Source organism: Myotis brandtii, unplaced genomic scaffold (genome assembly GCF_000412655.1).
Source record: "Myotis brandtii unplaced genomic scaffold, ASM41265v1 scaffold657, whole genome shotgun sequence".
NCBI classification, from domain to species: domain Eukaryota; kingdom Metazoa; phylum Chordata; class Mammalia; order Chiroptera; family Vespertilionidae; genus Myotis; species Myotis brandtii.
The window spans coordinates 3,689,825-3,701,196 of record NW_005370552.1 but is presented as its reverse complement, the minus strand read 5'-3'; the positions used below and the strand labels follow the sequence as shown (position 1 = coordinate 3,701,196).

Genomic DNA, 11,372 nt, shown 5'->3' with positions numbered 1-11,372 from the left:
GCTGCTGAAAACATAGATACAATGTTGCGGTCCGAGCCTGGCTGAATGGAAGCCCTTTTCTGGGGTTTTGTTTAGCTTCTTATTTGCAACATAGTATATAGTTGCTTAGAGTTGCAACTGAGAGGCTGGCAAGTGAGGCGGGGAATGTTGGAGTCTGCAGCAAGCAAGCCTCGTGCTCGCTTCAGTGCCTGGCAATTAGCCGCCATCTTGTTTGTCAGTTAATTTGCATATACTCACTGATTAGCCAATGAAAAGGGTAGCGGTCGTACGCCAATTACCATGTTTCTCTTTTATTAGTGTAGATATATATATATATATATGAGATATGTGAGAAAAAACTACCAATTTAATAATTTATACCCATTACTATATTTCCTACCTATCTTTTTAATCCTTGTTTTCTTTGCAGGAGAGGAAATTTGTGGGTGGATCTGGTCAAGTGTGTGAGCGGATAATGGACCTCCTTGGGGATCAAGTGAAGCTGGAGAGGCCTGTGACTCACATCGACCAGACGGGAGAAAATGTCCTTGTGGAGACCCTAAATCATGAGGTGTATGAGGTAACCAAGAGCCTTAAACTAAGGGAAAGAGGCCAGAGTCCCATAGATAACCAAAGCTTAAATAAAATCAAGAATGTTCCAGACTTTATAGATCATCCCTTTGCCAAAAGTGGAAAAGCTAACTCTATTTGAAAGAAAGAAAAAAAGAACCAGAATATTTTGGGGGGAGGGGGGTTATAAAAACATATATTATCAACCCTCTGTATTGAGCTCCTACATAATTAGAAAAACAAATAAAATATTTATTTGATCAATACCAAGTGCCTTCTATGTGCCTGGCAGTATTCTAGGAGTTGGGAGCAGAACATTGAACAGAACAGATAAAATTATTTGCCTTCAGGTGGCTTACATTCTCATGAAGGAGAAAGTCCATAATCAAATATATAGTTAAAATATCCAAGCGCTGTGGAAAAATCAAGCAGGGAAGGGGGAGAGAGTCTGCCCTGAGGTGGGGGTGGGACAACTAGTCATGTAATTTTAAATAAGTCATCAAGGAAGGACTCATTCAGAGGTGATGTTTGAGCAGAGAACCAAAAGAGATGAGGCATTAAGTCATATAACTTTCTGAGGAAAGAGCATTCCGGGTAGACAGTACAGCCAGAGCCAACGTCCTGAGGTAGAAACAAGCCTGGCATGATGAAGGAACTGCAAGTTGGTCAAAATGGCAGAATTGAGAATTGAGGGGAAGAATAAGAGGAGGTGAGATCAGAGATGACTTGTATGGTCTTGGAAGTCTGGGAAGTGACCGTGAGGAACTTGGTTTGACTCTAAGTGTGATGGGAAGTCATTGGAGATTTTGAACTAGGAAACAATAAAGGCTCATTTTGGTTTTAACAAGATCCTTTTAGTTCTTCTCTTAAGAAGAGAATGAAGTGGAGAGAAGAGTTAATTGAGGGAGAAACATTAGGAAAAAAGCACAACCCACCAACAATGTTTAACCATCCCCCCCTTTCCAGGCTAAGTATGTGATTAGTGCTATTCCTCCTACTCTGGGCATGAAGATTCATTTCAATCCTCCTCTGCCAATGATGAGAAACCAGCTGATCACTCGTGTGCCTTTGGGTTCAGTCATCAAGTGCATCGTTTATTATAAAGAGCCCTTTTGGAGGAAAAAGAGTGAGTACTTTCCTTAAATAAAGACCTTGGGAGAAGGTCAAAGAAACTTGGTGCAAAGACATACATTTGCATGTAACTTTTTATTAGAATGCTGGGCATAAAACATTAGTCCAGGTTCTAAGTACAATTCCATCAGATAAAATATATTGGCACAAACTCAAAATTATCTTCCATTAGAATATGACCAACTCTTTTTCTCATTCTATATAAAATTTATTTAATCCTCCCACAAAATCTTGTAAAAATAGGTTATTAATACCGTCTAATACAGATTTTTAAAGTATGAGTTTCATGTAAGGTGCCAGATCGGTACTTGAAACATTGGGGAGACCACTTTATAAATTCTAACCATTATGCTGTACACCTTAAATTAATGCAAAGTAATATTGAATGTAAATTGTAATTGAATTTTTTTAAAAAATGAGTTTATAGAGGTATTCACAAAAGTGGAGATTCTGAAAATTTCCAGGCAAGTTCTCATTTGTGTCAAGATTCTACTATATTAAATTAAATCATTTTATTCATTCAGATATATTCAGCAAGTGTGCTATGATACTGGGAAAAACATTACAGGGATGCTCACTAAAAGTGCTAGATTCTGGAATGATGGAAATGCACTAGAGCTGCTCTGTTTAATATGACAGCCATTAGCCATATGTAGGTGTTGAACACATGAAATGTAACTAATGAGACTAAGGAACCATGTTTTTCTTTTTCTCTTTTTTTAAATATATTTTTATCGATTTCAAAGAGGAAGGGAGAGGGAGTGGGAGAGATAGAAACATCAGTGTTGAGAGAGAATCATTGATTGGCTGCCTCTTGCACGCCCTACACAGGGATGGAGCCCACAACTCAGGCATGTGCTCCTACCAGGAATCAAACTGTAACCTCCTGGTTCATGGGTTAACACTCAACCACTAAGCCATGCTGGTTGGGCACATTTTTCTATTTTATTTTACTTTAATTGCTTTAAATTGAAATGTAAAATGCCACATGCAGTTAGCAGCTACTGTATTGGATAATACAATGCTAGAGTCTTATCACATTTACTCTGATCGCATCTATTTTTCTTCTGAGAGAAGGCCACGTGTGAACAGTCAGTACCTGGGACTGAGGGCAAAGAGAAGGATGGACTGAAATGAGGAACTAAACTGCAGACAAGGGAGAGATTATGCTGAAGACAGAGAAATTTTCAGTTTTACCTTAGGGTGGTTCTTCCTGTATATATCCTTTTCTAGCCACATTGTAGCCTTCTAATTCCCCACCTTTGCAGGAGATCCTTTTTAGGGCCACTATTAAATTAGTTCATTAGTCGAGAAATAATCTACCCTTGGCAAAGGACAGTGTGTAGTGACCCACCATGAAGAACATGCTGCTAAACTGCTTCCTCTTGTGATTCAGGTCACCTATCTTCCCCTAAGAGCTCATTCCTGTTTGTTTGATTGTAGTTTGTTACTGCTTTTGTCATTGTTACTCTCGGTAAAGAACGTCATTAAGCTTTGCAGTTTTTCTCAGTGTTTTTCCTGCCTCAGCACACCTGAGAGGAATACAAACACCCCTCATCCCAGTGGCTGACTAGGACGTCGATTCTCAGGAATGCACAGTGGGAAGGGATGTGGGAGGAGAGAGAGAGAAAGAGAAGTAAGTGCAGGTTAAAAGGCCTTACCGGTGTGTCTGCTCATATGCAGGTCAAGGCGGTGCACACCCTCCAAGTTCTTTCTCTGTTCTTTCTTTCTCATTTTGAAACCCTCTTATTGGATTTTCTGTACATTTGTTTTAGAGTTTTTAACTATAATTTTGTTCAAAGAAACTCAATTTGCAAGTAAATGATGGGCCAGGAGGTAGGGTGCACTGTAGTAGGATATTGTTATAACGTTTTAGATTCTGCTTTGATATTCTCACCATTTCACAGTCTTTTGTTGAAATCGCATATATCTTGTTCAGGAGGGGAATGAGGCAAGCCCTTTGTGCAGAATGAGCTGAAATTGTTGCTCAGGTTGTTCTGGAGATCATGTTTGAAATGACGGTTTCGAGCTCTGTGCGCTCATTGTAACTGCGATGGGGATCTTGATAGAGTGATGAGTGTCTTCTTCCATTTTGCTGTCCTTCCAAGATTACTGTGGAACCATGATTATTGAAGGAGAGGAAGCTCCAGTTGCCTACACGTTGGACGATACCAAACCTGATGGCAACTATGCTGCCATAATGGGGTAAGGCACAGTTATGGTGGTATGAATGCTATTGGATGTTGACAATGTATTCCCATACTATTGATAATGTCCCAAACTTTTAAAAATAAATTTTTACCCAATAGCACTATTCTCCCAATCCAGCAGCAGAAAAATTCTTTTATAAATACTGTCTTCCAATGAATAAATATTTAGAAAGAAATTATAACACCAGCAACATTTTAAAATTTGCTATATTAATTTTCTGCTTCTTATGTAAAGCTGTGACTTGATATATTTCCATAAGCTATCTTTTGTGAAAGCATGATATGAAGACCTGATTTAGGGTTTTTATTAAGAGGGCTTCTTATGGAGACTTTACCATTATGTGAACATCAATGGTATTTATGTGGAATGATGAGGTTTTCCAAGTCCCACTAGAGAGGAGCCAAGACCAGCCCAGTCCCAATCTTGGCAGGGAAGACCAGCACAGATGGGGGCATATCTTGGGGGACAGAACCTGTTCCAGAGAGGTGTCACTTAGAACAGTCAAAATTAATATGAGCCCTAGAATATGTATGAGTTTATTTCAGAGAGAGTCTAGGGCAGTGATGGCGAACCTTTTGAGCTCGGCGTGTCAGCATTTTGAAAAACCCTAACTTAACTCTGGTGCCGAGTCACATATAGAAATTTTTGGATCTTTGCAACCATAATAAAACAAAGACTTATATTTTTGATATTAATTTTATATATTTAAATGCCATTTAACAAAGAAAAATCAACCCAAAAAATGAGTTCGCGTGTCACCTCTGACACGTGTGTCATAGGTTCGCCATCACTGGTCTAGGGTCAGAGGAGGGAGATCAAAGATAGTTGCGAGGTGGAAAGCGATCATACAGCTACAAATGGAGGCAGATTCTACTAGTAGAAGGGTGGCCACTAGGGAGACACCATTGGGTAGATAGAACCAAAGGACAATGGGGTGGATGAAATTGGAAAGGCTTAGACATGACTTCGTTGGACATTCCTGTTAGCCACCAGCTATGTAGAGAGAAATGGGTCAGCCATAGTATTACCATAGGCAGAAATTATAGCTAGTCATCTATCTTTAGCCTCTCGAATCCCTAAAATGGAAGGTGCATTTCAGTGTCTGGAATATAACATGTAAATAGCAAAACATTAAATAACTACTGTATAATTTGTTTCTTTGGCTTTACTTTTAACTTGTGCACTAGGCACATGTGTAGCTATAGAAATGAGGCCAAGATGAAAGCAGCAATTAATTTCCTCCTGTTTTGCTTGTTTGTATGTTTTAGATTTATCCTTGCCCACAAAACCGTAAAACTGGCACGTCTTACCAAAGAAGAAAGGTAAGAAAAATCGTGCTTCTCTTTTTCCCTCTTTTCCTTCCTTCCTTCCTTCCTTCCTTCCTTTCTTCCTTCCTTCCTTCCTTCCTTCCTTCCTTTCTCTGCCTCTCTCTTCCTTCCTCTCCCTTCCCTCCCTTTCGCCTCCCTCTCTTCTTTTCTGTCTACTTGACTGCCTTTCAATTTTACTTAACTTTTTAACTTAAATACTGCCTAAAAATACGTGTTTCCAATGTTACATGTCTGCTGTGTTAATTATAAGGATCTTGTATAAGGGCACAGTGCTTATAACTTAAGAATCAAGTATTCAAATAAATATTTATTGAGTTTATTGTACATAAGATACCATGAAAGAAGTTAGGGAGAATACATAATACCCATATCACCTGAGAATACAAAAATGAATATAGCTCAGGAGCTAAAAATTTACTTGGGGAGAATGCATTTCTAACAAGTTCCTGCTGCTGGGATCACATTGTTTTACATCATTAATGAAAAGATCGTGTGAGTTTGTTGATAAAACTTAAATTCTGAGACCTTAAGTAACCTGCTCAAGACCTTACAGTTCATAAGAGATAGAAGCAGAATTTAAAGCTTTTCTTGCTCCCTTCTCTTTCCGCTCTGCCTATTGCTTTGCAGTGGAGTGGGAAAGGGATGAGTAAGGATCACGTCTGCATCCTCCCAGAATCTCCAGTGCTTAGCAGATTGAATGACACGTAAGACTGCAGCAGTTCTCAACCTGTGGGTCGCGACCCCTTTGGTGGTCGAACGACCCTTTCACAGGGGTCGCCTAAGACCATCCTGCATATCAGATATTTACATGATGATTCATCACAGTAGCAACATGACAGTGATGAAGTAGCAACGAAAATAATTTTATGGTTGGGTCACAACATGAGGAACTGTATTTAAAGGGCCAGAAGGTTGAGAACCACTGCTTAAGAGGAACACAACATTTTTTTAATGAATGAACAAATTACTGTGTGCCCCCCAGTGATTCAGGCAATGCCTCACTTTATTTTCTATTTGTGACCTCATTGATTTAAGACATTTGAGTTAGAACCAAGTGCCTTGTTTTGAAAAATTAAAATGAAATGTCAAGTGGAAGCAATGGCTCACAGTCTTTTTGAATGAGGGGGTAGGTGCCTCTTTCATATATTGTTTCACTTCCTTCATTTTCACTTTTGCCCCCACTCCTCCTCTCATAGGTTGAATAAGCTTTGTGAGCTCTATGCAAAAGTTCTGGGATGCCAAGAAGCTTTGCAGGTAAGGCTGCTTCTCAACCCTTTCCCTAAGAGAGAGGGATGTCTTGCTTTGTCCTCAGGGACTAGCAGGGATAGGCTCATCAGTAGGGCCCTAGAACTCATGGTTTCCCTGCTTTATGCTTGCTTTGTTGTCTATTGTGTAGAAAGAAGCAAGTCCTGGGAGCAAGGAAAGGTGGAAGATGAAGTCCACTCTTCCTTCTGATTGGCAGGAAACAGTCAGAGGAGGGTGCTTATGTGGTGCTTGTCACCCTCAGATGCAGAGAGGGCAGAGGGCTGGCCATCAGACATTTTTCAGACCAATAGTTGTTCATGAGTATCATCAACAGAATTGCCTATACCCCATGAAAACATTAATTTGTCTGTCTAGCTTCCTTCAACAAAGCTCAAAACATGAATCCAATCATCTTTTTTCCTTGACAGACATGTTTTTCTGCTTTTTCTACTCCAGTCACTCCAGAAGCAAAAGTCTTTTTTAAAACTTGTCTTGAAACCACTAGGCACTAAAACTTATTAATAGTTAAGACCAATTTTAAAATGGAACTAAACAGTTGCAGCTTATGAGCAGTACCTGAGATATGAATGAACCAACTGAGAAAACTTTCTGAAGTCAAAATTTCTTATTTTATTACCAAGGATATTTACCTGCCCAAAGACATATCTCTTAAAAACATCAGGATAATAAGGCTCTACTTCAGACATATGATGGTTCTTTAATATGAAGCTTATTAGAATGTGTTTGGTTTACTCTGGAGTGGATTCCCTTGAGTTTTCTTTGAGCTTTTGTCACTCTACCATGCAGCCGGTGCACTATGAAGAGAAGAACTGGTGTGAGGATCAGTACTCAGGAGGCTGCTACACGACCTACTTCCCCCCGGGGATCATGACTCAATATGGAAGGTAGAGTAAAGGTTTGCTCATTTTAATCCAGATTCTAAACAGGTTCATGTAGCTCTTCTGTTTCTTATGAATGTTAAAAATCCATAATCTTGTCTGTGAATTGTAAATCTCATGAAAGAAGTCATAATTCTGCATCATGGGGTTGCATTTCACTTTAAGTCCTTTGAAGAAACAACCCCAATCAATATAACCAAAGAAGTTTGCAGCATCATAATAGGAACTTAGAGGGTTCACTTATAGTGTAAGAAGTACCTTTATACTGAGTTTACAGCTCAGAAAAATTTCCTCAAATGGAACTGTATAAGTGCCAACATGAGTACATTATAAAAGCAAAATGAGTTCAAGACTGAAGGTGAAGGGACTTGGGCTCCACTCCTGATTCTACCAATAACCGACTTTGTCATCCTTCATAGGTCACTTCACCTTTCTTATTGGGTGTATGAGAAAATACAAATAGCATATAATAGACAATAATCAGTATACTGATAATCAGTTTTATTTTTTAGCATCTTTATTGCGATATAATTCATATACCACACAATTTACCCAAACAAACAAAATGCATAATTCAATGATTATTAACATTCACAGTGCTTTGTATCCAAATATGACTCATTGGTGTTTAGTTAATTGTATTTGATGATAACAAGGTGTGAATTAATGATATAGCAGTAATTATTACGAATATGAGAGTAATATTTAACCAAGCAGTAATTTAATGTCAAGCTCAATCTAAACAAAATAGGAAATGTAGAGTAGTGAGTAAAAGGCTGTTGAAAGTGTATAATTAAAAGAGGGTGTGAATAAATGTAAATGACTAATCAATCTATTCATGAAAACCAGTCAAAGAAATATTAAAATCTATACCTGTGAGAATGTATAGAATGATTTTGGTTAGCACTTTCATCATCTTTCTGAAGATAACAAATATCATCTATGAGAACACCTGATTAGTTACTGGGTCAACAAGTTAATTTTTTGATATGGTGAGTGTAGAATATGTCAATAGCAATAGCTTCAGTCAGCATTTAGTGGCTAAGTGCCAACCATTTTCTAAGCCTTGTGCTAAAAACTTTGATGCCAAGAAAAGCCCTCTCTGCTATGAAGGAGCTGATGGTGTTGGGGGCTGGGGTGGGAATGGGGATCTAAGAGAACATCAAACATTGCTCTAATGCTATGGTAATGACACTAATTACTACGGTAAGTACTCTAGTAGAGGAGTATACAAATACCACGGGTGCCTAGGGAGTAATAGTCTAGCCTTACCTAGTGAAATAAAAATGGCTTCATAATACCCATCTCACTTGAGGATTGTAGAAGGCAGAGAAAGGCTATTGGGAAATGCACTCTAGGCAGAAGGAACTGTATGAGCAAATGCTTGAAATCCTATAAGTTCATGGGATGCCTGGGGGGAGGGAAGGTTCTGCATGGCTGGGCTCTGGGTGATACTGCATTCCTGAATGTATTATATGAAGCCAGCCTGTTTAGTTTTCTGATAAAAGGTCGGGTAATATATAGTGTGTTATAATGTGCATAATATATGAGTGTATGTATGTTAGCTTTGGACATACTAAGCAAAACATAGGGGATAAAAACAGAGACCTTGCCCAGCCGGCATGGCTCAGTGGTTGAGCATTGACCTATGAACCAAGAGGTCACAGTTCAATTCCTGGTCAGGGCCTATGCCTGTGTTGCAGGCTCGATCCCCAGTAAGGGGCGTGCAGGAGGCAGCCAATCTATGATTCTCTCTCATCATTGATGTTTCTATCTCTCTCTCCCTCTCCCTTCCTCTCTGAAACCAATAAAAATATATTTTAAAAAACAACAACAATAGTGACTTGTTAACTAAACCTGCCAGGTAGCAAGGTCTTTGTTGTTTGTTAGTCTGCTATTTGCTAACAGTGTGGCTCTTGACAAGTCACTACACATTTCTCCAATATTCAGTTTATTCATGTGTAAAATGGGATAATGATAATAGTCACTATGTCATAGAGTTGATTGAAATGATTAAAGAAATAATTCAGTAAGGAAGGGAATATAAACAAGTGGTTAAGATTGTGTGCTCTAGGGTCAGTCAGATACCACCTCTCCCACGTACTAGTTGTGACCTAGAAAAAATTACTTTGTCTTTGGTGCTGGTTAGGAAGCAGACTAACCAGCAGTTAGGAAGCAGACTCTGAAACAAAGAGCACACAGGATATGTGCTAGGGACAGCATTTGGTATCAACACCTGTGAGAGAGGAAGGAAACAGGAGTGGGCAGAGGGAGAAGTTGGCCTGTGATACAGTTCCAATGAAGGCCTCAGCTGTCCCCACAGGGAGCTCTGGAGCTAGGATGGCCCTTAAGAGTTGTTCCAAGAGTCTTTATACCCCATGATAATCAGTCATTGGATGTAACTGCTGCTGGAAGGAGGCATGACCTTGAGCAAGACAATTTTCTTCAGCTGAGGCAATCTCCAAAGAGGACTGCTATCAGAAGGTCATCTTCTGGCAATACTTCCAGCAGCTAAAAATAAGCCCTTCATTCTTGATAGGGGGTCTGGGCAGTGCATCACAATGTCCACTACAGTCTCTGTACCTCTATATTCTCATCTGCAAAATGGGGATAAAAATAGGACCAACCTCATAGGGTTGTGAAAAGGGCTAATGCACTTAGAAGAGTGCTGGGCATCCAAATTTGTTAACCTTTGTAATGTAAAGCAATAAAACTCAATGCTGGTAGAGGTGAGTGCTCATGAATGGTAGTTTCGGACTCACAGATACTGTTACATGTTACTGATGGGAAAGGTCTTAGAAATCCTCGTAGCGTGTCCTTGAAGAGATGGGGAAGCCAGAGTGGTGATTTCCCAAGTTCATTGGTGAAATAGCCAGGTAAGGAACTGGGGCATGTGTCAGCTGATAAAGAGTTAGTGAGCCATAGCAGGAGCAACACATGACTTCTTGTAGGTGAAGGAAATACATGCTCCATTGATGTTAGTCCCTTTACTTGTAAGCTCTTGGCACAGGAGTGGACTTTGTCTGTGACAAGAATCATGCAAGAAGAGCCGGAGGAACCTGTGAGCATATAGAATCTGAGGATACCAACCAGCCTTGGTCATTGTGGGAAGGTTCTTTGGTTCTCTGATACTGACCACTTTTACCTCTTTGCTTTTGTTTCAAGGGTACTCCGCCAGCCGGTGGGCAGGATTTATTTTGCAGGCACAGAGACTGCTACACACTGGAGTGGTTACATGGAGGGGGCTGTGGAGGCTGGCGAGAGAGCAGCCCGAGAGGTAGGGCCTGGGGTCATGGGTTGTGGGGAAGGAGGCAACTCATGGGCCTGTTAAGTAGGTTAAAGATGTCTGAGATCTTGGAGGCCAACTTTCCAGTAGACACACGAAACACAATTTGGACAATAGTCTCAGTTGAAGTGAACACTTTAACCCAAAAGTAACAATGAAGATATCTATCATGTCAGCCAAGATAAGAGAGTCCACTGGACAAAAGATCACTATGGCTCTCATTGAGAAATAACCTAGGACTAATATTATAGCACCAAACATGTTTCTATTAGGACTCAGAATTCATTTTTATATTTCCTGACAATTCCTGTGATCTCATGCCTGTTAAGTCATGTTCACAAATACAATTTATGATGAGCCTAATGATTGGAGCCTCTTATGCCATCAATGAAAGACTTTTGGGGACCTTTTAAAGGTTCAGTGGACTATGTTAGCTGCTACTCTGGTATTTTTTATAGATATCTCGAGACTCAGTCCTTTATTTAAAGAGCAGATTTGGAGAAAGGTGGTGTTACTTTTGTTATTCACCAGGATATTCGTTCTTTTCAGATCCTGCATGCCATGAGGAAGATTCCAGAGGATGAAATCTGGCAGTCTGAACCAGAGTCTGTGGTAGGTTATATTTTATTTCATGAATTCAAATCTCTGTTCTTTAAAACAATCATTCTCGCCCTAGCAGCCATGGGCAAACTACAGCCCGCGGGCCGGATCCGGCCCGTTTGA

The 11,372-nt window shown here is 39.8% G+C and overlaps 1 protein-coding gene across 1 annotated transcript in view; it reads left to right on the top strand.

The window, feature by feature from the left end:
* MAOB (monoamine oxidase B) overlaps positions 1-11,372 on the top strand; it is a 39,628-nt gene that overhangs the window by 25,817 nt on the left and 2,439 nt on the right. The window contains exons 6-13 of the mRNA XM_005880881.2: positions 410-559; positions 1,516-1,675; positions 3,789-3,885; positions 5,160-5,213; positions 6,416-6,473; positions 7,272-7,369; positions 10,529-10,640; positions 11,199-11,261. Of these exons, the coding sequence (XP_005880943.1) occupies positions 410-559; positions 1,516-1,675; positions 3,789-3,885; positions 5,160-5,213; positions 6,416-6,473; positions 7,272-7,369; positions 10,529-10,640; positions 11,199-11,261 (792 nt within the window). The remainder of the gene's footprint in view (positions 1-409; positions 560-1,515; positions 1,676-3,788; positions 3,886-5,159; positions 5,214-6,415; positions 6,474-7,271; positions 7,370-10,528; positions 10,641-11,198; positions 11,262-11,372) is intronic.